Source organism: Pieris rapae, chromosome 23 (genome assembly GCF_905147795.1).
Source record: "Pieris rapae chromosome 23, ilPieRapa1.1, whole genome shotgun sequence".
NCBI classification, from domain to species: domain Eukaryota; kingdom Metazoa; phylum Arthropoda; class Insecta; order Lepidoptera; family Pieridae; genus Pieris; species Pieris rapae.
Genome location: NC_059531.1, coordinates 4931872 through 4959060, shown reverse-complemented (window position 1 = coordinate 4959060; position 27189 = coordinate 4931872). Strand labels below are relative to the sequence as shown.

The following is a 27189-nucleotide window of genomic DNA, read 5'->3' as shown; positions in this document are numbered from 1 at the left end:
TTCAGTGATAGATATTGTGACTTACGATTCCTGCTTCTAGCCTAGCTTACATATATACATATAACATATTGAAGGTGATACATATGTCGTTTCAACTAAATCCTTAAAATATGATAAGAGTTCTGTTGATAGTGATTTTTACTATCTCTGGTTCTACACTATTAAATTTGAGTTTCGTCTCTTTCTGACAAATTACGTTTACGCTTAGATAAAAAAGCCAAATGAGTTTAGTTAAAGCGGTGTAATTGAAAATATATTTTTATAAATAAGGTGGTAAGGTATACAAAAACCTTATATTTTTAGTAAAGATTTACAAAGCTAATTTTAGAATATTTATAGGTTCTTAGCGAGAAATACTTCTTTCAACCAATGACACTAAATAGAAAGTGGGTTTTAAGAGTCCCTCAGCAGAGTAATATACGTAATCTTAATAGGAATCTTGGTTTCATAATGACCAAGTCATCAACACTTCCGAAAAAATCTACTTAAGGCCCACTCTGCGGAAAGCAGCATTTATAAATTGCCTATAAGCCATTAAGTTTGAATTGACTTTTTAATTCAAAAAGGAAACTATTTCAAGTATAATTTTACCTGCTTTTAAATTATTAAATAAAAACGGTATCTAATACATTTTCTCCAATCAATTACTATTTGTAATGTTCGTATTTCAAATGTTTTTATAAGTATTATAACTTTAAACTAAACATTTTACTTTTTGTTTGAATAAGTGATTGGATGTTTTATATAATATAATTATTATAATATTAATAATTCGCAATTTGGCGCTACAGTTCAATTCAAACGTCAAATTACAAAACAAAAGTATGAAGAACCTTTCCGTTCGTCGATAAAGCAGTATGTCTCTGAAATATCATGTGATAAAAACTGGAGATAGTGACATCTCATGCATATACTATGTACTTTTATTAATGTGTATAATAGGCTTATGGAATTTATAAAAATACGACATATCAGATCAAAACTAAGAACTTTACTTGGATAAATATATTCACTAAAATTACTAAACTTATTTACTTAATTATTACATATAAGAATAGCTATAATTTCCATAAATAATATTCTATGCTTGTGCCATCTAGAGATATTCAATGACAAAATGAATGCCATCTTGTGACCATGATACGAAATTGTAACCAAGTTACTTAGTTTTGCCGTGGCGCTCACAACCCAAACAATGTATTCCAACATGGTGGCAATGTGGTACACAGTTTGAAAATGCAGGCCGTGTCATGCTTTGAAAAAAATCATTTTAAGCGTGAATTTGTTGGAAAATGTCGGACCCTAAACGTGCTACTATTATAACAGTGGGTGCTACAAAAAGTGTAAAGAATAATGTGAATAAAACAGTGAGATTAGCTATAAATCTGGACGAAAGCAACGAAAGTAAATATCCTGAGCTGAATTACAAGGAACTAGTCATAGCAGCAGCAGTAAGTTATCACAGAAAATCATAGTATTTTACGCAACCATACTGGTTTTTCAGCTCTTTGTAACATAAGGAAGCTTGTGGAGAGTTAAAACCGGTGTAAATAAGGTGTTTGGCGGCTAGAGACAGGTCCGCAAACCGAAGTGTAAATTTGCCTTAGAATAATTTTTGCTTACGTTACATGGGTTTCGTATTAGGTTTGTTACATGATTTTGCGTTCACGAGCTGTAGAAAAAGCCCAGATATCGGTCGCCATGTTTGCAACAATCTTTGATGATCGTTGTCAACCTAGGACATCAACTTGTGAGGGCAATGTTTTGATCCAATTGGTCTCAACTTTATCGTTGTTTTCTTCTAATATAATTAATGTTATTTAAATACATTGATATAACAGAAGCAATTTGCATGTTTGGGTATGACAGTCGTGGCTTATTGTGACAGGAATTGCAGCGAAAGTAGTCTATTCGTATGACCTAAGTTAACCCGCCTATTGCAGTGTTATTTCCGGCAAATGCATGGGTAAGGTTACTTTCTAATATTTTATTTTCGTTATTAATAGGAAACGGGTATCATGATAAAGTAATTACCGTAATTATATGCGATTTGATATAATAAATATAAAATGTAAGATATCGTTTGTTCAGTGACGTAGAATGTATTTACATTAGGTAATTTGATAATAATATACAAGAATTAAAAGAATTTGTCCTTTGGATTTTTTTTTATTATCATGAAGTTTATGTATACGTATATTATGTACATGATAACTTATGTACTGCGAGATTTGTAATGTTGGCACGAGTTTGCAAAACTTGCAGGTTGGTATAGATCTATTTATGTATAGGATTTTCGCGTTTTGCAATCTCGCTCGTCTCAAGCTCTGTTTTTGTCAATCGATTGGGGTAAATAACGGTTAGGTTATGTGATACGGTCCGTTTTGCGCCTGTGTGTGTGTTATATTTAGTATTCAGGTATATTATGTATATTTGCATCTTTCTTTGTGAACGCGGTAAGGTTATTTTTTGTTCCGATTGTAAATAGAGCGCTTACGAATAGATTATAGTTGTGATTTGTGTTCAGCTCATTGTCTGAGATTAAAAAGAGTAATGACGTTATAATGATCAAACTGTTTATGCTTAATAATGATTGTTAATTTAATTTAATATTATGTTTTAGAATGTAATATTATGATTATCAAAACGAAAACGACTACTGTCGTGATTAAACTTTATAGTGGATTTTAAATTTTAAAAGTGTTTTTACTGTTTTAGGTAAAGCGCGGAAAATTATTTTAATACTTGTTTAGCTTTGAGACTTTTTAAAACATATACATATATTAAAAAATAATAATAATGATAAAATAAATAAATTATTATTATTATTATATATAGTATAGCTGGATCATGTTTGATGAGTTAAATAATTTGTATTTTCGTAGTAGATTTTTATGTCAATTATTTAAATATGACCTTGAAATTTGTTTGTTTATATTTTTTTACAGAAAAAGAAAAGAATAGAAAATGGAAAGACTGCTGGGCTGGACCCATTCTCAGATAATGATGATGATGTGGAAAGAGTGGCAAGGAAATTTGAACAAAAATATGTGAGTTGCTGAAAAAATGTTTTATTTATATACATATATAGTAAACCAATTTGGATGTTTTAACTGAAATCTAAAATTCAAAGTTATCAATGAACAAACTTGCCATTTATAAAAATTTATGGTTTAATGTATATAGTCAGTAGTAGACTTAACATTGGTAATTTGCATACATTCTAGCCTGGATAAATTACTTTTTAGGGTGGAAATAGCACATATGGAAGAAAAGGCAGATCAAAATATGAAGAGTTTGCTGACATTGGTGCAGGTTATGATGAGAATGATTCCTTCATTGATAATACACACGGAGTAAGTGTCTTATCATTTTTTATTTGTGTTATCTATAACTTGTTTATTTAAACATATTAAAATGTATGATATCATAAGTGAGATCTGTAGTTTTAATGATATTGGTTCTCGGAAGTCCCATAGCTCAGTAGTTATAGAACAGATATCTAGTTTCACTCAATGTGTTCTCCAGACATTGTCCCTTAAATTCTCTTCAATTGTCATATAAATAAAATAGTCTAAAATCTACAAATATAATCCCATAAATAAAATATATTATCAATCATTTAATTATATATAAGCAGTTTTATTATTGTATAGTTGTGGAAATATAGACTATGAAGTTTTTAAAAGTATTATCAAAATATAAGAACAAAGTTCTCCTGCACTATTGTTATTAGATATTCTAAATTCCAGTATGACGAGATGATTCCACCAGAATGTGACACACTATATGGAGGGTTTTACATAAACAGTGGGTCATTGGAGTTCAAGACTGTCCCAGAGAATCAAACCCCAAACTCTGATGGTGATGTCAGACGGAATAAGGTAGGTTTATAATTTACTACTTTAGCAGCCTGGTTACACATTGAATAGATGTTGTGATTGCAACCTATGCAGATGACACTGTAATCCTTTCCTATAATAATACTCTTAACATGGCATCCTCTAAACTACAGAATGTCTGGACAAAATAGGATTATGGTTAAAGAAGTGGAGGATACAGGCAAGCCCAGCTAAATCAGTTCATGTCACATTCACACTAAGAAGAGAAGAGTGCTCTCCGGTGACTCTGGAGGGAGCTGAAAACGGACTACGGTCAAAGATTTGGGCATGCACCTTGGCAAAGGCTTGACTTGGCAAGACCACATAAAAGCTAAGAAGGAGCATGCTATTAGTAGGCTTCATAGCATGAACTGGCTATTAGGTAGAAATGCTGCACTCAGTTTGGAAAATAAACTTCTCATCTACAAAACTATAATAAAACCAATATGCTTCTATGGGATACAGGTTTGTACAAAATCCTGCAGCGGCTACAAAACAAAACACTATGTGGAAACAAAGCACCATGGTTAACACAAAATGCTGAAGTCCATAAATATGTATTTGGGAATTGCCATTGTCGAGGCATCAGAAACACGTCAACCCCCTCAAATGAAATCTGATAAAAGCCAAGAGGATGATTGCTGAAAAAAGAAACTTTGCATCTCAGAATTTTCTGTATTATATTATTGTTAGTTAAAGATATTAAATTATATCATATAATTCTATTGAGAATTAGGCAATATTAGAATTTATTTGTAGTAATACAAATCGTTTCTTTTTGTTATGTATTTAAATCATAATAGGATGCAAAAGTTTTATAAGTCTTTAATAAATATGTAAAACAATTGCAGAGACGACTTTCTTCAAGCAGTAGTGAGGAGGAATCGTCAGACAGTTCAACTAACTCGGACAGTCAAGATGTGAAGGAAAATAAAACGGTTCCAAATGGAACCACAGACTCACACAAAACCGAACACCGAAAGAAAGTAAGTTCTTACTTAACTTTGCACGGCAAAGTTGTATTTATTCCTTTGTCAAGTCATAATCTAAAGAACTGTCAAATTCCATTAAAAAAAAAATTCTGTAATATTCATTCTAGAATATGTCTGTAATACATGAGTAAAATATTAATATTATATATATAAATTTATTTATTTTTTGTTGAGAATTTAATTTCCTACAAGACGCCAAAAAGGGAAATTTGAAAAAAATATTTTTTTAACGTTTTTATTAATGCATTTTAAATGGGAAAGGAGGGGTTTTTTTTAAGGAGGTTTTTTTATTGTCTAATAAAGAAGCTTTTTAGATATATTAACTCAATTTTTTTTTTTTGAATCAGTCTCTTATGTATGTATATAATACATATTAACAATTAATGTCTCTAAATTATCTTAAGTTAATTATTTTCATATTAATTGTAGTGTTTATATGTAATGTATTTACTTAACCTTCCGGTGGAAAGAACAGCAATTACAATAATATTATTTTATATTGTATTTCTTTTGTTTTAAACTTTTAAAGACCTTTTAAAAAAAGCTTCTTTTTTTTAATTTATATTTATGTTCAAGTACTTATACTTATTTCATATAGAATTTTCTGTTGGAATTATTAAAAATATTATTGATCACTTAAGATGATACATCATACATGATTTTGCTAATACATAAATATCCAGTAATAGAGCATTTGATATCTACATTACAGAAAGTAAAAAAGACTGAAAAGAAGAAATCAATTGTCAGTCAGTCTGACACAACAGCACCCACCTCGGGGAAACAAACTTCAGATGGTAAAATTCTTTTATAATATATTATTGGTTATTTTTTAATTTTTTGAAATTTGTGTTATTTGCATGGGCTTATATATATATATGCGTCTAAGTTAATGTGTGTTTGTCCACGACTTTATTGTATACTAAGCAATATCTTCTTTTTGTTTCTACTACGTATTTGCGTGTTGTTCCCACGAGTATGTAAGTGCGTGCTTTGTTTTTAATTTATTTTATTATTCTTTATTACCCAAGATGTCACATGGAAACTGGTGTAATAGTTGCTGCTCCCTTACAAACGTTGTGTAAAAGAAAAAACTTGGAGATTAAAAAGAGTGGCGGAGAGTTTATTGCCAATTCTTCTCTTCCGTTCTTTTATTTTTTTGATGTTCGCGCGTACCTTATGTTACCTACATAAATAAATGATATTTGATTTGATTTATCCATAAAATATTTCAGTAGTTTTCTAGATATGGTTGTTTATCTATTAATACATATCCCCTATGTAATGGAATAGGTAAATATGGAGTCAGTATAATATTTGTAAACTTTGTTAACAGAGGCATGTCCTGAAGGTTCAAGTACTTCACAATCAGACTCTCTGACTTCAAAGCCTGCACCAAGTTCTGAAAATCTCATCACATCGGATAGCTCCAGGTATTAAATTTTTTCTCTTTTATTTTATTTATTTATCTATTTATTTATTTACATAAATATATTTATTATCCTTTCAGACATGTATGTACTTCTGTTCATGTTCTTATTTTCTACCTTTGTTTATTCATTGGTTTTATTCATTATGACACACTTATAAATTATGTAAAGGATGCCGTAGACAAGTAATAATTATGATTAATAATTATGAATAACAAGACAAGTTATTAAATCTTACATTTAGAAAAATGACAGAGCAGAGTTAGTTAGACACCAATATTTGTAATAATTCTTATCTAAAAAATACAACGATTTAATCGTTAGGCTTCTTTTTCTTGTTTTTAATAACATCTGAAGTGATGTTCCTCGCGTTAATTTCCTTAAATTAGTTGAAAAAAATGAAAAATATTTATTTGAAAATGAAAAATTTGAAATTAAGGAACTTTATTAATTTATTTACAAGAAACATACAAGAAAACTTTTGTCATACATAATTTAAGGGTATAATTTTACATAGTAGTTATATACGTTAGATTATTATGAGTCATCGTCATAGTCAATTATATTATCTTATCTTTACATCATCACAATTAAAATACAGTATCAAATTAATTGTAATGTTTCAAAATCATTAATCTGCCTTCAAGAGAGAATAGAACAATAAAAAATCTCTTTAAATCACACCGCCTCACATGCCCTGTAAAAACAAATTGTTGTTTATTTTCAGGGAAACGGAGGCGAAGTTCGAAGTGAAATTGCCACAAATTGTGAGTGAAGCGTTGGAGAAGGTTCAGTTGCTGAGTCGAGAGAAGGATAATCCCGGGAAGGACCTGAAGGGCAAGACTGATCAGTGTATATTGAGGTGACTGACTTAGTATAAAATAAGAAATATTAAAAGAATATAGAAGTATTTAAATAAAATAAGAAATATTAAAAAATCATGAAATATTTTAAAATTACACAGATATTTAAAAAATATAGAGATATTATCAAAAATATATAAGAGATATTAACAAAAATATTGAGATTTAAAAAAATAAATAGAAATATTAACAAAAATATAGAGATATTAAAAAAAATAGAAATACTAAAAAAATAATAGAGATATTATCAAAAATAGAATCAAAATAGTAGAAAAAAATAAGTAGTTAAAGTACTTTATAAGTAAAAATGTATGATTAAATTTGATGAAATACCCTCAGACTGGAGCAGAGCCTGAACAAGTGCGGAGCTACGAGCCGCGTGCGCCGCGAGGCCTGGAGCGCGGCAGGGGGGCTGCTCGGCTGCTCACGGGCAGCCCTCTTGCAGCGGACCAGGAAACTCTCCGGCCAAGGTGAGCTCTACCCTATCATATAAATATGAAAGATCTTCACGGGGTCATAATTGCTTGGTAATTAGGCCTTCTGAGATATGTTTAAGGTTGTCAGGGTTGCCTGGAAGAGAGAGAAGAGCTGGTTAGCGATAAAGACGCCCGTTGCATCCCTCCTTATGGATGCAATTAAATCATTATTTATGCTACTTCTTTTTATTTGAAATTTAAAGTTTCATAAAAAAACAATTCATGAGGTAGTGTTTTTTTTTAATTTTATTTCATTAGTTTGGTCAAAACATTCTAAAAAACGTTTCAGACAGTCAGTATAAAAATATGGAAGAAATAAATATTGAACATTTTGACATAAAATCTAGATTTATGTAATCCATCGATTTCAGTCATTATTTATTGACTGTGTGTGTGTGCGTACTGGATTGGTTGAGCACTCAGAGTCAGATCACAGTGTAAATAAACCTATACTCTGATTGTGAATTCTGTAGAATTCTGACAGCTGTCATTTTTGACATAACAGTGGTGCCAAATAAAACCTCTATGTGCCCAGTTAACATTTGCTTGAACGGTGAAGGAAAACATGGTGAGGAAACCGACATGTCTTAGACCCAAAAAGTGTGTCAGGCACTGGAGGCTGTCGACCTACTTGCCTATTAGATTTAAAAATGATCATGAAACAGATTCAGAAATCTGAGGCCAAGACCTAAAGGTTGTAGCGTCACTGATTTATTTACTAAACCTTTAAAAACTCTCAAGTTTTCAAGTGATTTTTAACTTGATTCTAAAGAATAGTTTTTTTTAATCATGTAATAATTATACAAAAAACTTAAATGATATATTTTTTTTAATCTGGGTTATACTTACCAAATATATTATTTATACCATTTTCTAAAATTCCAGCTTCCAACCAGAGCCAATCCAGTTCAGCCCAGCCCGTTACAACTCCAGCCCCGACCCCAGCTCCAACTCCAGCTCCAACTCCAGCCACAGCCACAGCCCCAGCCGCAGTGACCGTCTCCAGAGTCAGTGTTGCCGTGAAGAGAAAAGCGGAAGACAGAACTCTTACAGAAGACTTCAGCCGACTCTCACCTGAAGAGAAGGAGGCCGAGATTGTAGAGACGTTGCGCAGGTGAAGTTAATTTTTATTCATTTATTGTTTATTTTTTTTATATTTTAATAAAATTATGTATTACATAATATTGATATAATATACAAAGGCTATATTAAACTATTTGCGGAATTTGAATTAAATTTGTTAATACTATAAAGAATTTGCTGTTTTTACAACAAAACAATATATTGTAGTAAAATATATGCCCGTGGTCAATTTTTACACCAGACTTTGACATCTTGTGGTCGGTTATTTTCCCTGCCCCGCCCTTTCCTTTTATTGACCACGGGAATATATTATAATATATTCCCGTGGTCAATTTTTACTAAAATATATTTTGTTGTAAAAAGCGAAAAATCCTTTACAGTACTAAACAGTTTAAAATATTTAATTCAAATGTAAATGAATATTCAATAACAACGAATACAAGTTAATTAGACATTTCACTATTTTTATTATAATTTCTGACTAAGTGTAAATATATTTTACTTTGCGACTGAAGCGCAAAGTAGCCGGTCTCTGACAGAATGCAGGTGGAACATTCTGCTCCTCAGCATAATGCTGAGTCAGGGCCAATTACTTAATTACACATTTGAAACGAATCGAATGGGAAAAGGAAAAAGAAATCATATACCTCTCATTATCTTTTATTTAATTTTTTCTCTATGATTATTGTTTTTTTTGTCGTTTCTTTATAATAAATAATATGTCTATATAAACAGTTAACCGTTAAAGTATCTTACTAGAACTTTAATATTTGTATTACTATATTTTGAATTATTTAACCTTTTGTTTTATCTTAATATATATATTTCTTGTGTGCGTGTGTATGTGACTGAACTCCTCCTAAGCGACTGGACCGATTTTGACGAAATTTTTTGTGTGTGTTCAAGGGGAATGGTTTAGATTCATAATTTTGTCCGCTGGACAGTGTTTTTTTAATTAATTTTCAATTTATTAGTTGTTGTTGATTTTGGAATGTTTTACATTGGATCCGACAGACGGCGCTACCATCGCAGTGTCAAATTTTAAATAATATTCGAATTTTAATTTTAGTCTGTCCCGAAATTAAAAAAAAGTTTTGTTATCATTGTGTTATATCCTGTGTGACCATGTGCTGGATCGTTAGATATTGTCATAACATTTGAATAATAATTTTCATCAAAATGGCTTATTAAAAATTGAAATTTTGAAATTAAAGACGTGTAGACAGGACAACGTCTGTCGGATCCGATAGTTATATATTAAATTTGATGCGTCTTCATCCACAACTTTCTCGATATTGCGTCTAAAAGAGTACCAAAAGATTTTTTACGCCGGCTTTTTCTCTCGGCCAACACCCTCTGTCTTTGCCAATGAGTAGGGATGTCTACCATATATTATATTAGTATTATATAAACATATTAAATTTCAGATTAAAAGCGCTCATAGACGAAAGGAAGCCGGACATGATAGCCACGTATAATGCGGAATGTGAACGCGTTCAGGAAGAAAGGTATTTATCTTTATTTTGGTTATAAACATTTTTAGCGTGAGTGTATACAAATTTATTCAAAACTAAGTCCTATTGATATTATTTCAATCAGATATTTTTTATGTTTAATTGAATTCGGTTCAGTAGATTTTGATATATACTGGAACATTATATATATATAATCAGGATTGTTATTGTAATTGTCATATATAAACCTAATTGGAATCTTGGAATCGGCTCCAACTATTTTCATGAAATTTAGTATATGGGGGGTTTCTTCAGGGGTGATAAATCGATCTAGCTAGGAATGATGATGTTTCTTTTCAAAAAATAGATCAAAAAATACTATTCATATTTCATCATTTTATTAGTATGTAATTCGTAATATAATTTCCAAAAAACACAATTTATAAAAATACCGAGCACATAGGTACTATTTATAATAAGAAGAATATATATCTATGTACCGCAATCGTTATATTCTATTCTCGCCGATAACCTTCATTTGCCGCTAGATTTAATGAGGTAACCATATACATATTATATAAAAAATTGATTCAATATATTATAATTAATAAATTAATATATAATATTTAATAATTGTTTACACTTGGCTGCAAATAAGTGCGGTCAGATGATCAACGGCACTCTTTATTAAAATCTTTATATAACAAACGATATTTTATAAATAAATAAACTATGTAATTTATTCAAAAATGTATAAAAAATAATTTCATTAAAAATATTAGCAGCCACTAATTTATAGGCAAAATTTGGTTTTAGCAAATAACCTATGAAATAAAGTTATTGATTATCTAGTTGATAAAAGGGCCTGGGACTAGTGCTGGGCAGGCTACTTCTAATTAATTTGCTATATTTGTTTTAAAATAATTGTTGCTTCATGATTTGCTTTTTTAAAAGAGTACCGATAGTTTTTTACGCCGGCTGTCTCTCTCGGCCTACACCCTCTGTCTTCTTTGCCGATGAGTAGGGATGGCTACAGGTTCGAATTGATTGACGTGGAATAAGTGATACCTAGATGATCTTATGTTCCAAAATAAACGTATTTTTTTTAAAATACAAATAAGGTAGAAGTTGATTTATTAACATTTGATTGGCTTATCAATTTCAGGAAAAAGCTCCAAATAGCGTCGGCCGAGGGCGTGCCCCACGTGGACAAACGTCTCCCCAAGCGCCGCTTCCCCTGGTGCCCCATGAGCCGGGCCCTTCTGGGGAGGCTGGGCCAGCTCGCGGGCAGCCCGGCCGAGGCGGCCTCGCTCCTGGCCAAACGCGCTCTGCCTCTCTTCCCGGCGGGATTCGTCAGGATGCCCACTCTGTTGCGGCAGGCCGAGTGAGTCATTCAAATCATTTATTCATATAGATAACTATATGTATGTTAATTTTTTTTTATAAATTGTGTTTTTTGGAAGTTATACTTAAGTACGAATTACATACTAATAAAATAATGAAATATGAACTATATAGAATATATATTATGCTGGAATAGCTTTAGCAATTTAAAAAAAATAGTATTATTATTCGCCGATAGATGTCAGGAAGATACATTTTTCAGTTTAAATTGGGACTACTCAAACACCACCTTTTTGTTATTTTTAATCATTCATTCTTAGCTAGATCGATTTATCGCCACCGAAACCCCCCGTATACTAAATTTCATGAAAATTGTTGGAGCCGATCCCGAGATTCCAATTATATATATATATACACAAGAATTGCTCGTTTAAAGATATAAGATATACATATACATTAAGTGCTTTTAATTTTATTTTTACTGCTAGTGTTCAAATCAACGGTGTAGCACGGAAGAGAAGAACTGGCAATCTCTGCCACTCTTTTTAATAGCCAAGTTTTTTTATACAATGTTAGTAAGGAGCTGCATCCATTACACCATGTTCCATTTGACATCTTGAGTAATAAAGAATAATAAAATAAATTAAAAACAAAGATTTGTCCTCTATCAGCAGAAGCAGGCACTTACATACTCGTGGGAACAATATGCAAATTACATACTTGAAATAACTTCTTTTGACTATGTATTGTGTTATACATGTCAATAATATTTAGTATTTTGTTTAAATAAATATTTATGAATTGTTTATTTTCTTAGAATCATTATCCTTTTAAGTCTTAGGTTTCTCAAGTTGTCAATCTAATTGGCAAGAAGTGATCAGTCTCCTGTGCCTGACACATGCTGACTCTGTAGGTCCTTCACCGTTTACAGCCGGGGATCAAAGCTGCTATTTGTTTTGTTATACATAATTATAAATAACAATTCGGTTTCAGCCTGAACAAGGACATCAAAGCGACGGACCTGAAACGCCAGACGTTCAGTTCCACATCTCAGTCCCAACCGGTTCAGATGTTCAGTGAGCCCATTCAGTTCCCTAGCTCGCTCACAGTCACGACCACAATCAAACCCATAGAGAAACCGGAGAGGAAGGCGGTCCCGGTTCAGGTCAATGACAAAAAGGAATCGTCGAGCGCGAAGAAGAAGGAAGCCCTCATTCGGGTGAAGTCTCCCGCCGCCCTCAACGACATGGTCAAGAAGGACGAGGTCACCCAGAAACAGATAGAGAGCATGAAGACGCTGGAGAACAATATCCCGCATCCGATTTTAATACCCGTGAACTTTGCGAAACCGGACAAGAGACCGCCGGAGAAGAAGAAGAAGGAAGTGCTGATCGTCTCCGATGTGGATCCCCTGGGCGAGGCTCGGGACGACAGCAGTAGTGATATAGAGGTGATCGAGGACAAAGTGACCGAAGAGAAGTGTAGTGTTAGTGAAAGTGACAAAGTGCCTTCGGATAAAGTGAAAGGTGTGGAGTTTACCAAGCAAGAGTTTGAGTTGCTCATGAAGGATTTGCAGGAGATGGAGGTAATTTGTTGATTTCTTATATTAATAATAATAATCGATGGGATGACCTATTGTTGAGACCGTTGACCCTTAGGTATTTGACTCTTAATACTTGTATACTTAAATATGAACCAGATATATGTAGATTTTATTATTAATATAGTAGAGAAACTGTTTTTAGTACATATTTAACCAAAGTAATGTTTTAAAGGAAAATGTTAATTATTGAAATGTATATGTATTCAGTTTGTATTGTTACAAGTTACTAAGTTTCTGAAAATATTCTGGATTAACATACTTTGAAATTTAGCCCACATACTTGAAAGCATATTACCCAATTCCAACCACATCTAACTGATAAGGCCATATAAGGGTTACCTGGAAGAAATCACTTGTTAGCGATAGGGCCACGCATTGCCGCCTAATAATCATTACATATTATAAAACAAAGTCGCTTTCTCTGTCCCTATGTCCCTTTGTATGCTTAAATCTTTGAAATTACGCAACGGATTTTGATGCGGTTTTTTTTTAAAGATAGATTCAAGAGGAAGGTTTATATGTATAATAACATCCATTAAATAGTGGAGAAGTACTGTTATTTTTGAGGTTTCTAATGTGATGTCGTAAATAATTAATTTTTTCTGCTTACATTACAAACGCAGGCTGAACCCTACGAGTTTTATCAAAATAATGTACTAAGTATTGTACACATTGAAAAGGTCTACAGAAAAGTCCATGATGGTATATGTCTATCTCTTATGGATAACCCATATTTTTATATACAACATTCACAGATTTTCTGTAGTATATTTAGTATCATCATTGCACCCGTGCGAAGCCGGGGCGGGTCGCTAGTAACCTTATATAGCCTGCTTTTATTTTGTTTTTATATGTATGATTTTGTAAAATATGGTAATGAAGAGTTATTTATTTAATAAATTCATTTTTTAGAGATCTACTTTGGATCCTTTCAGAAATGTATGTTGTTGTCCAGGCCCCTCTGTTGTTAGGTGTTCCTAAGAAACCAGCATGTCTTCCAAATTGATTTGTTCTCCAAAACTTCTTCCAAGCTATTTGCCTATAAAGAATCGGTATGTGGGGTAGTTTAACTAATACTAAACTAAACTCACTAATCTATCTGACATTGACATCTGATTTAAGCATTTCTCTTTACCAACATGATTGTCCCGGATGTAACACTTTGAATATCGATCCTGTTTTAATAAAATATACTATACTTATCCACAAAATTGTTTGTTAGTAAAGGTTCAGAATTGTTTAAACCTTTGCTTAATTTGTTTTATTGGTACATTAAAAAAAATTAAAGTAGGAGCCTACTGGCTTTCGCAACCTTCAGTTGAGTTTGTGTGTTTCAATCACCTGTGCGCCAATTGATTTGTAAATCAGTTGTAGAGGAACATCATTGGTATCAGTAAAGGGTCAAAACTATTTATATTATTTATTTATTGTTTGTAATAAATAATATGTCTATGTCTATGTCTAAAACTCATGATTATGAGCTGCCTGCAACTGATTTTACTATATGAAGGCTATTATGTACTGGACTAAGTTGTATGTAATGTTACAGTTTACGGCCAAACTGCTATCCGTTTCATTTCTGATTTTAATAATAATTTTCAGAATTCACAAGAGCAGAAAAAAGTAAACTTCAATTCCTTTGGTGGTGTGATAACAAATGGTGAGTTGAATAAAACTATTTTTAAAAAATGTATGAATTATAAATTAAAAAATAAGTTTGGCAAAATTAAAAATTGTTTTACAATTGTAAATAAGAATTTGTGTAAGAAATTAATGTATTTGTTGTAATAGATTTTAATTGTGAATTAACATTTGTTAATTTTTACCGAGTTCAAAAAATCCAAAGAAGTGTTTGTCTTCCAAAACTTAGGCTAACTGTATATGTTATATGTATGTATATATAATGCAGTTATATACAGGATATTCATATATAAATATATATATAATACTACTATTATATATATATAAATAGTATTCTCAATGATTTTACTATTGTGTATTCCACTTGACAATTATGTATGATGTATATTTATTCATGGAATAAAAAAACAATGTTATTAATGTTAATAAACTCCTTTGGATTATCTGAATCTCTTAAGAAATTATTACCAAGGCAAAAAAAATACCTGAATATTCTAAATGCACACAACTAAACTACTTGTCTCTCTCTTCCCGTGTGTGTTGAAAAGAGATGGAAATATTTTTCTCAATACGTATGTAAATACTTGTCTATTACTTCGAAACGGCTTGATCGATTTTCATAATTTGATAGTTATGTCTTATTAGTATTTATAGGCGATAAGAATAGCTAACTCCAAATTTGTTTGATGATTTATTATGATTGATTGATTTATGATTTGCATTAAAATATCACAAACTAAATTTAGTAGGAATTTTAGTTCTGTATCTTATAGAACGAACGAAGATATTCTAAAGAAGATTTTTTAAGACATTTATTTTTTTTAACATTGGCATGATAAAATATTTTAAATGATAGACAGATAATAAAAAAAATAAGGCACTTTTTGATCCGCACTATCCCTATGTGTAATTTAAATAACTATGTAATATATGATTCAGCCAAGAACGAGTCTTCCAAGCAATTCAACGGGACTGTATTCGATTCGGAAAATAAAAATAAATTGTAAGTTTCGCTTGAGCACGCGGTCTCGGACGCCTAACCACTTGGCTATTCAACGACTACTCAGACTATGTCAAGTGCTAGAAGCATACATATAAAATAACGACCCGAAAAAACTGGATTATTAAACACAAAACTGTCAAAAAAAACTTTTAGTTTGACATACCTAAGACAACTCAATCATTTCAAATAATTCCGTTTAAATTCCCAAAATATGTATAATTTTAAATCAAAGAACCTAAGTGGTTAGGCGGACGAGACCTAATGTAATTCCACGTACGGATATGGTTGCACATGTTAAGATTTTGTATACGGAGTAATAAAGTGGTGACGGACAATTGCTATTACCTAATCATTGCCTAATTTCTTTAAGAGCTGGGGTATGGGGTAATTCAAAGTTAATACAGTAAACCCACCTTAAACGCGGTGCCCATATAACTGTGGTGTGGAATTTATAAATAATTTTACCTTTCAATTGTGTTGACATTAAACTAAATAACTTTACTAAATTCTTAAAAAGGTTTACAAAACTCCTACAGCGCGATTTCATATAACGCGGTCCGGGTCTACCGGGGTTTACTGTATTTACACTCGGCTTGAAATCCAGAAATATTGCCCTGACTACTTGCTGCGATATTGTGCCAGCTCACAGTGCACAAAATATTCTACCGAAGTGGAATATATAAGTTTAGCAGGAAAGAAAGAGAGCTCGGGTGTTGCTCCTTGGTGTACACCATTGTACGAGCCAAGGCTGCATATTTATCTCACTGAGGCTTTCTTGGTTTTATAGCGTGGCGATTTCCTAAATCAGAGTTACCCCCCCACAGCATTCTCTTCAACATTACATTCATTTAGCAATTAAAATTATTATTTTTTTCAATTCTTTTGTTGTACGTAGTTAATCACTTTATTAAACCACCCCGAGAAACCATTTTTGGTCCTTCGAGCCGGAGGTTCGAGACATAGCTTAAGATTATCACTTACAATGAAAATTATTATAAATATATTAAAAAATTCTTGCTAAGCAAAAAGGCACATATAGGAGTCATTGTGAGTCTCATAAAAATTTGTTTTAATCAGTTACTATAACTTTGGTTGGAATTTATAAGCTAATATAAAAATATTTTTTTTACTATTAAACTTTTTTAAAAGTTTTGCAGTTATTTACGTTATATATTCAAACAGACCGTGTATTTTATTACAAATATTTAATATAAAATTATCATTGCCTAAACATTGATTTATATGATTTTGATTTAGGTAAGCAAAAAAAAAGTCTTAAGATGCTTGCCAAATATGCCAAAACATCTTGTCTACTTAATATTAGAAAACATATCCATAAACAAAATCTTAACAGATTCATATGCTATCGAAGAAATATTTGCGCTCACGACACATTTTGAATTTTTTTACGCTTCCAAAACTATTAATTTTCACGCATAAAACACTAATCAGATTCATAATCGTTTATATACTCCCGAATGTTATATTAGAACTTGACATACGTCTTTGAAAAGTCGGCCAATGAAACTCAAATATTTAATGATAATGTTCTTTTTTTATAGAACAGGGGGCAAACGGGCAGGAGGCTCACCTGATGTTAAGTGATACCGCCGCCCATGGACACTCTCAATGCCAGAGGGCTCGCGAGTGCGTTGCCGGCCTTTTAAGAATTGGTACCCTCTTTTCTTGAAGGACCCTAAGTCGAATTTAATGTTGAGATTTTTATTATACTTCAGGCCCGTATAAAATAACCTGACCAAATGGGTTCGTCTAATTTAAATGTCAGACAAATCCACATTCTCTTCGAGGCGACATAAGTGGACGGTAAAAAAAAATAAAAAAAATACGTTTATTTTGGAACATAAGATCATCAAGGTATCACTTAGTCCACATCAATAAATTTGAACCTGTAGGCATCCCTACTCATCGGCAAAGAAGACAGAGGGTGTAGGCCGAGAGAGACAGCCGGCGTAAAAAACTCTCGGTACTCTTTTAAAAAAGCAAATCATCAAACAATATTTAAAACAAATTAGAGAGTTAATTGGATCTCTAGATATAATTAATTAAAGATATTCAATCAAGTTGCTAAAGTTCTATCCGACAAGTGAGTTAACGAAATGTTTGAGTTTCGTAAACATTGCTAGGCTCCCTTCCTAACAAGAGTACCTTGCGACTTTTACTGCGACATTTCTATTAAATTCTATCAAATGTAACCAATCCGTCTGGAATCCAAAAATGGGATGGATTAAGGAAAAATTTAAAAAAAGATAATAGTGAGTTTTAGAGGACAACTAAGATAGAAAAAATAAATTTATATTAGGGATATACATGCAAGGCACATAACAGTCACTGCAATCACGTCCATTTTTGTCGTAGACGTATCAATTAAATAAACCGGGAGTGTGGAGCCGGCTTTTTAACAAAAAAAATCTGTACAAATAAATTCCTTCGCTTATATATTATAAAAAATGTTTTTATTATAATGTGTAAGATTTGGGAACCCTTTTAAGTAGTGAAATACCTGTGTCGGGTTCCTCTCACATACATATATGTCGCAGCCAACTAGCTTAATCAGCCGTTCAATTAATAGCCTAGTCGTTGAACTAACTGACTCCATCGTACGAATCCCTAAGTATTAGCCAGCCAGTTTATTAAATGTTTTAACAAATGCTACGGCTGAATATCTTTCAGACCGTTGGTTAAACGGCTGATTAAGCTAGTTGGCTGCGACATTTATACCACAAACAAGTTTTGTGGGTTAAAATTTAAAAGAAAGCGTGTTACGTTAAAAAAACAATGTATAAAATAATGTTTACTATATAGCTTTCGCTATTTGCTTTAAAAAACAAACTAGATGTTCAGAGATATAGAAATTACGACTGGTTTTTGTTTATTGGAACCGGGCGTGTACAGGTAGTCGGATTCGTTGATTAAATGCGCTAATGTTTCAAATTTTAAGATCTAAGAGAAAACATTTTAAGGACTAATATTTTTTATTTAAGGGTCCATAAAAAATTGTTTAGATCTTATTAACTTTAGCGTAGTTATTAATTTGGCTCAAACAACACTTCAACGACTCTGAGTACCGATTGTTTTGTTTTCGATTTCGATTCGATTGATTCAGTACTCTCTATACTCTATGAATGTCGTTTCATGTTCATCCATTTAAAATGAGAATTTAGTGTATTTTTGTGTGTTTGCTTAAACGTATTTATAAATAACGTCTGTACTGTAATGGGTTTCTATAGAAATGTAATTTGTTTCAGCGCAGAACGAACTTCTTTCAAAGAAATAGATGGATGTAACACTGTTAATGGTAAGTTTTTTTTTTCGCGACGAGAATATAAGTCTTTTGGGTCGAATAGCCAACTTGACTTGTCAAATGTAAAACACAATTTGACTTAATTTTATTATTATTCAATGAATTTAAAACTGAAATTCCCGCCTAACAATTGTCAGTTTGACAATTGACAAGAGAGATTAGTAAATATCTTTTTAATCATTATTAGTAATTTGTATTTGTAAATAAAAATGCATTAATAAGAAAAAACTGACTGAAAATGTGTTTGTAAATTTTGCTTTAGTAACCTTGAACTTGGCTAATTCGGTTCATGATCAAGGACGCGTGCGCATATCAATGATTTTGTTTGTTTATTTGTTAGCTTATGTCAAAAATTTTTCCCTTTTTTGTGTTGCGTGAACAAGTTTTCTTCTTAATTATTTTGGTTTTGTAATACTTGAAATAACTTGTTTAAGTTGTTTTTAACTAATCGGAATTAATATAGGAGTTATAAGTCAACTGTCACAAATGACAGATAACACATAATATGAACGTGTTTGATTTATGCCAATGAAAAAAAAATTACAAAAATTTCAACACCTTTTAAACTATAATTTATTTTTTTACAGGTTGACTACGTGAGGATATAACATATAGTCTTAATTATGTATAATGCGTGAACTGCTCGCGTAAGATTTCAGGAACATATATACACTTCTGTTCGATGACTATGGAATGTAACTTGGGTCAAACCAAGCATTGAACACTGAAGTGTTTACCCAGCCCAGATTTGTTTACCCTAATTTTCGATGGTTTTCAGAAGAAAAATCATGACGTTACGCTTTCCTCAATCCCTGTTAATTTCTCTTTAAGATCTATTTTTGATTTCACTAACAGTATAATTATTTGTAATAAAAATGTTGAATTTCTCTGCTCAGTTGTTGCTATCTCTAAAGACCTTTAAGAATAAAATCTTACTAGTGTTTTCATTTAAAATATATTTGATTGTGTAATTCAATGTAAGTTTTGGCGAAAATATATAATTAAGTTCCTATATCAAAGTAATTATGAAGTGACGATTTTATTTTAGTGTTTTTTTTTTATATACTTTAACTCCTTGGTCAAAATGACATGGGACAAATATTTTAGAAAACTTTCTCGATGCTGTAGAGGCACTGAAGTATTAAAAATTCCGTTAGTACAGTGGTTTCCGGCTTGAAGGACCAAAAAACCGAAATTGGCAGTCTATCGATACAAGTTGCTATTATTTTTAGATTATTAATAAATTTATTTTCGCCACTAATTTGAAGTGTTAGTAAGAATTTTTTTATCAGACTTATCGTTGAACTTTGGCAATCTTATAAATCAATGACGAAACTAAAAAAAATATCGAATTTTGGTTTTTGCTTGGTTTGTATATTATACACTATATGATATAGTCATGACTCATGATAATCAACAAGGACTGCCTATAGAAATGTGGTTGCCAATCATAAAAACTTAAATTTATTTTTTAATGTATGATCTTTTTGTGTCATTTATCACAAGAGACATTTAAGTTAGTCTATAGGCTGTTCCATCATATTTAAAAATCAAGAAATGTTAAGAAATTCAAAAATATTTTTTCGTATCGTTACAGCATATATGTTCAGTAATTAGTGGCCTAAACACTGCCATTGTTGTAATCATTTAATGAGTATTATTCCAATTTGTATTGAACGAATTTTACTAATTTTAATGGATTTGATTTATTTAAATGTGTTTACATGGGGTATCTACCTGATGTATTCCCAGATACAGCGGTAATGGAAAATCACATCCATATCACAAACCCTTTGATCCCCTCAACTTGAGTCTAGAGATATTTCTTCGTTTGTTTAAACTACGTTCCATGTTTTTCATGTCATATATGAAAATTCTTTGTGAACACATTTAAGCAAAATTAAATATTGGATGAGAAAAAGTTAAATTGGATTCAAATTGTACAAATATTGTAGTGACTTAGATTGTGATTAGAATGTGTCTTTGGCCACGATGAAAGATGGAAATCTACTTGCCCTGAATGGCTTAACAAGAGGGAATGCATAATGATTTTTTTATAATTAATAAAACAATTTAATAATCAAATATTAAATACACTTGTACTGTACTGCAGTCTGAACAATGAATTGAATCTATATTTCTAGTCTATGGCAGATATTAAACAGTTTCGATATGTCAACGTTGTCGTCAGTATGAAGTTGATAGTCGGATTTTGGCTTTCCTTATTCTTTTTTTCTGTAAAAACGATGTTGTGACTGAATGGCACTTTTGACAGTTGACAGATTAACGTGGCCAATGTGACAAGTAGACGATCTTGTAAATGTTTGCTATCAGATAGTCAAATATATAAATAGTTGATAATGCTTATTGTATAATAGTTTAGCCCTACTAAATTATTTCTCTCCGCAACCCCCTGAAAAGAGTATATATAAAAAAATCTATGAATTATCCGACTCTGTTGTCTCCTTCTATTCGTATTGTGGACAAGGATAGCTATAGCTTATAAAGGTATAGCCGTCCTTGTCGTAATCGTTATAAGTTGGACACTAGTCTAGAGATGGAAAGGGCAAAATTATTTTTGCAATCAAATGTTTTCGTGTACATTTATAAATTCCAAATTATGTCCAATGTATGAATAAATATTTATAATGACTTGATTGTTTTATTGTACCCAAAGCCTATTTCACCTCCGATGTAAAAGGGGCGTTGACAAGTCTAATGTTGTGAACGGTATGGTTCATGCCTGGTAAGTGGTAACTCTTATTATATGTAGAAATCTTAAGAGTTAGTTATTGTGCCTACTAGGGTAAATGCCACCACGGCAACATGTATTGACAATATCTATAGTAATATACTTGTTAGAGTTCCTCTCAACGCCTGTATTATCAACAAACTTACATCTGACCACTCTGGTCAATTGTTTGAATTTCAAATACTTGCATGATACTAGATCCAAGAAAGACAATAATTATTTATTATATATTAACACTTCGTTGCATAGTTTAATGAAAAGCAACTGGCAGCCTTCCGATTGGCGATTTCTTCCAGACAACCACTATAATACACAATATGTACAATTCCGATACAGATGATCGGTTAGACAAATTTAGGAAAAAATTGATATTTAATATGCCAGTTTTGCGTAGCAACCAATGCCCTAATAATTTATATAACACATTCTTTGAATCATTTATTGGTGAATTCAAAAATGTCTTCACTCCAAAGACTTTTTGGTCTCGGAGAAAGCTAACCTTTTGTGACTGGGCAACTCCGGAGCTACACAAAAAAAAGGCTGAAATTGTATGATGAAAAACAGTATAATGACAGTGAAGAATTTAAAACTCATGTTAGGACATTCTCAAAAAAAAAGCAATAATGTAAAATCGCTAAGGCAAAACACAGCTTTCAGTCTTAAAATAAACAACAGCTCTGATAAGATAAAGACTAATTGGGAAATTATAAACGAGGAGACCGGGATAAGATCCAGAAAGGGTAGTGAATGTAAGGTGAACATAAATGGCAAAGTAATTAGTCGAACTCCAAGTAGCCTCTGCATTTGATGAGTTTTTTACTAACATTCCACTAAATACCACCAGCGTTCTAAATTCTTCACCTTTTATAATTGCAACAATGTGAGCTTATGTTGCGGCTAGCATTAGCTGCAATGATATTATAAAACATTTAAACAGCTAAAAATAAAGTTCTTTGTGGTGTATCTGTATTCATTTTACAATCAGTAATCAATGCCATCAGTTCAGTTGGCTATAATATTTAATGAATGTATACATTGTGGAGTTTTTACTGACCAGATGAAGTTTAGTAAAATCACACCGTTATTAAAAACGGACAACACTCCTGACCCCACAAATTTTAGACCTATATCTGTGCTGCCTGCATTAAGAGAGTAAAATTTTCGAAAAAAATATTCTTGATTGAAATGTACCAATTACTGATATATTTTAATAATAATAAACTTATGCATAGCCAGCAGTATGGTTTTACAAGAGGTCGTTCCACAGCCGATGCGGACCTTAAATTAATTTCCGAGATTTTAAGTAACCTCGGAAAATTCTTATGCTGCCATTGGAGTTTTTTGCGATTTATCAAAGGATTTTGACTGTGTCCATCACGAAATCCCAATCAAAAAACTTCAACACGAGAGATAGATACGTTACCAACATGAATAAATGATTTTGAATACCCGCCCTTTCCTTAATTTGATCTTTCCAACTTCAAAACTGTCTTCCTCTATTGTGTTTATACCTGTGTGTACCTAGTTAAATCGCGACGATATTCAAAAGATTTTTTAAAGAATAGAAATTTTATTAAAAGGAATTACAATTATATTATACTATGGTCGATGCTAGACCCTAATTCTACGGTGGTCGATGTGAGACCCTATATCTACGGTGGTCGATATTAGACTGATTTTATAATTAATATACTCCTTACATCTAAAGTGCCTTACATCATCTAAAGCTTACAAAGTTAAACACTTGAGGTGTTATTAGTATTCATGCTGACAGTGCGCCCTAAGTATGGTGGTGACAATGTAACTTTTCCCTCCTTAAGCTCGAAATCATCTGAAGAACAATTTTTCGGAGGATGGTTTCGGCCTTGAAATGTTATACATGTTTTTTTTCTTTTGTATGCCAGAAATGATATAAGACTTAAAATTAAAATTACATACAAGATTATTGTCCCTAAACTGACACTATTGGTTTTCACAACACTTTCACTTTGATTTTCACTATTTTGTAGCGCGAATGATAACACTTTTAGATTTGTTAAATCAACCCCATTGAGTTTAACAGGATTAATGTTGTTCTGGATACGGATCTTCAGGTTTTCAGGTAAATTCACTAGTGGCAGCTTTTGATATATAAGCTTCTCACCGTTACTGCTATGTATTTTTAAATTGTGATTTGCAATGTTATATTGACATTTATCTTCTATAGTTAACAAGTAAGTATCTATGAGAGTGTAATGTATAATTTCGTTATCACACGTTCTAATCAGATCGACAGGTGATTTAGAGTATATCATCCATCGATTAACTTGTAAAAGTTCTACTTTAATTTCTTCGAATTTTATTGGAATTTGTTTGCAGGAGACATTGTGAGAATACTTCATCAGGTCCAAGATACAAGTGTCTTCAACAGGTACCATGGTCTGCAGCTCATCACAAAGGTATGTTTCTTCTTCTAAATTCTTACATGGCGTCGACAGCGATTTCGCTTTCAACCCCTTCACAATAAGGTAAGGATACTTGGGGAGTATTATTAAGGTAAGGTTTGTTTCAGGTTGGGTGACAGGTAAGGGTACAATTTTATAATAAAAATAAGTTTCTTTCTTAACTAAAGGTATTTCTAATACTAAAGTAATAACATTGTTCTTAAAATATGATTTCAATGTCATGGACTGTTCAATTCTTATAATATTTTCAGGAATTACTTTAAATATCAGCCTATCTGTTTTCTCAATGATTCTAAGTACATTAATGAGTTCATCAGTATTAATTATAGATTGATGTAATACGCCCATTCTACTAAATGCTAAAATGTTTTCAATCTCGGCAATTTTGTGTAAATGATTTGAAAATTATGAAAGAAAGAATTATAAATATGTGTTATTTGATTAATATGTGAAATAATTGAAATATTTTTAACATTTTTATTTATTTTATTAATTGCATCACTTAATTGTTCGAGATTGTTTGTAATATTTATAGTAGAGTTCGCAACAAGTCTTATCATTTCAGATATAACAGTAGTTTTCTTTTCTAGAGAATGTTCTCGAGTTTTTACGGTTTTTATTAAGTTGTCATATTTAATAGCATCTTCATAATCTAAATTTCCTGTTATCATTTTAACTAAAGATCCTAAAGGATTGATGAGTCCTCTTTTCTGTCTGTTAATTGGTACAATTTCTGAATATTTGTTCAATGTGATATTTAACATATAATTAACTTGAAGCTTAACATCATTGAAATATATTAACGGAGGGCTACTGATATTTAACTGTAATTCTACTATTCTATTGAGTTCTAAATATCTATGCATATTAAATTCTAATTCTTCCTTAATAAGATTAATATCTAATGTCTTAATTACTATCCACTTATCATACGTAATCAGAGCGGTTCCTTCTCTGAGAGGGAGAACGCCTGGATTCTTCTCAACCTTTTGAAGTTGAAGGGCCCGGATCGTTACTGCTTGGGTCACTAGCAGGACGAATCTGTGAGGGACGTTTTATGTCTTTTATTGGAACGTTTTTATTTTTTGTGTTAGTTTCTACCAATACTACATTTCTTTTTATTTTACCCTTAACTTTTGCTTTTTCATACCTGGGTTTATCCTTGCTTCTACGTTGATTTAACTTCTTCCATTACTACACTGAGCGCGTCTTCTAGAGTTATGCATCTATGTAGTCGGACAACGCGTATCATATCCTCAGGCAAATTGAAAAGAAAAACATTTAAACATGTATGGTTATAAATGTTCATTTTTGCGTTCTTAATATTCTCGTCCTCTATTAAATTAATTTTTGAAAATAATGTACTACGGACGCTTTGGATTCTATTGCAGAAACTTAAATATGACTCGCCTTGATTAATTTTAATATTTTCTAATTCTATTGAGATACATTCTTCCGTTCTAGGATCTCCGAAATGTTGGATAAGAATTGTTTTTAACTCTGTCCAATGGTTAATGTCCTGTCTCTCACTAATTAGATGGCTCGCCCTGCCTCTTAGGCGGCTTGTAATTGCGTGAAAAATATAGAGGTCTTGTGCGACATTTGGATGCTCTGATCTGAATGCTCTTATTACATATTCGCTTTTTCTTAGAAATAAATTTAATAGTTTCTGATCGCCATCAAATTTAGGTATTATATTTAAAATATCTGATGGAATCGTACGTATTTCTTGCATTTTTAATTTAAATAATAACAATTTCTTTTTACTTAAAATTACTTAAACTTATTACTAATACAGTCAAATGGAAATAAAATGGGACAGGTTGGAATGTGAAGAGGTTTACTCACATAAATCTGGAACCCATTTCTTCTATTTATAACTGCTGTTTCACTCTTGTTTCACTTTTTTTTATAATCTTGAACTTGAATTATCGCGCAAGATAATTTGACAAATTTGTTGGTTTTGTATACTCGTTATGTGCGTTGAAACACACGCGTAACCCGATGCTTCGACTGATTTTTAGTCAGACACAGGATCACGACGAGTATCCTACCGGCTGCGCCAGTCAAATCGCGACGATATTCAAAAATTTAAAAAAAAAATAGAAACTTTATTAAAAGGAATTACAATTATATTATACTATGGTCGATGCTAGACCCTAATTCTACGGTGGTCGATATTAGACTGATTTTATAATTAATATACTCCTTACCTCTAAAGTGCCTTACATCATCTAAAGCTTACAAAGTTAAACACTTGAGGTGTTATTAGTATTCATGCTGACAGTGCGCCCTAAGTATGGTGGTGACAATGTAACTACCTTGGGCACCAGTTTAATACTCTTGCTCCAAATAAATAAATAGTGTATTTTAAAGGACCCGATCATGTGAACTGCCTACGTCCAGAAATAGACCAAGTATAGAGGCTGATGATGACACAACTTGTTCTTATACTAAACTAGCGACCCGCCCCGGCTTCGCACGGGTGCAATGCTGATACTAAATACACTACAGAAAATCTGTGAACGTTGTATATAAAAATGTGGGTTATCCATAAGAGATAGACATATACCATCATGGACTTTTCAATGTGTACAATACTTAATACATTATTTTGATAAAACTCGTAGGGTTCAGCCTCCGTTTGCAATGTAAGCGGAAAAAATGTAATTATTTACGACATCACATTAGAAACCTCAAAAATAACAATACTTCTCCACTATTTAACATTATACGTATAAACCTTCCTCTTGAATCACTCTATCTATTTAAAAAAACCACATCAAATCCGTTGCGTAGTTTCAAAGATTTAAGCATACAAAGGGACATAGGGACAGAGAAAGCGACTTTGTTTTATAATATGTAATGATGATAAAGGTGAATAACAAATAAAACAACAAG

General features: G+C 31.8%; 1 protein-coding gene across 5 annotated transcripts; it reads left to right on the top strand.

The window, feature by feature from the left end:
• Positions 1 to 1183: 1183 nt before the first annotated feature.
• LOC110998248 (ubinuclein-1) lies at positions 1184 to 21744 on the top strand. 5 transcript variants are annotated; one of them, XM_045633418.1, is made up of 17 exons: positions 1184 to 1451; positions 2949 to 3050; positions 3249 to 3356; positions 3753 to 3884; positions 4733 to 4867; positions 5586 to 5670; positions 6210 to 6306; positions 7031 to 7165; positions 7506 to 7636; positions 8528 to 8756; positions 10153 to 10233; positions 11345 to 11563; positions 12517 to 13108; positions 14729 to 14786; positions 15707 to 15770; positions 19042 to 19086; positions 19680 to 21744. In XM_045633418.1, the coding sequence occupies exons 1-16, from the start codon at positions 1293 to 1295 to the stop codon at positions 19073 to 19075; spliced, it is 2361 nt and encodes a 786-aa protein (XP_045489374.1). In that variant the 5' UTR covers positions 1184 to 1292; the 3' UTR covers positions 19076 to 19086; positions 19680 to 21744. The 5 variants fall into 5 exon arrangements, with proteins under 5 accessions (XP_045489374.1, XP_045489373.1, XP_045489375.1 ...); XM_045633417.1 differs by having other exon boundaries at positions 19037 to 19086; XM_045633421.1 differs by lacking the exon at positions 1184 to 1451 and adding an exon at positions 2204 to 2265 and having other exon boundaries at positions 19037 to 19086.
• Positions 21745 to 27189: the final 5445 nt, after the last annotated feature.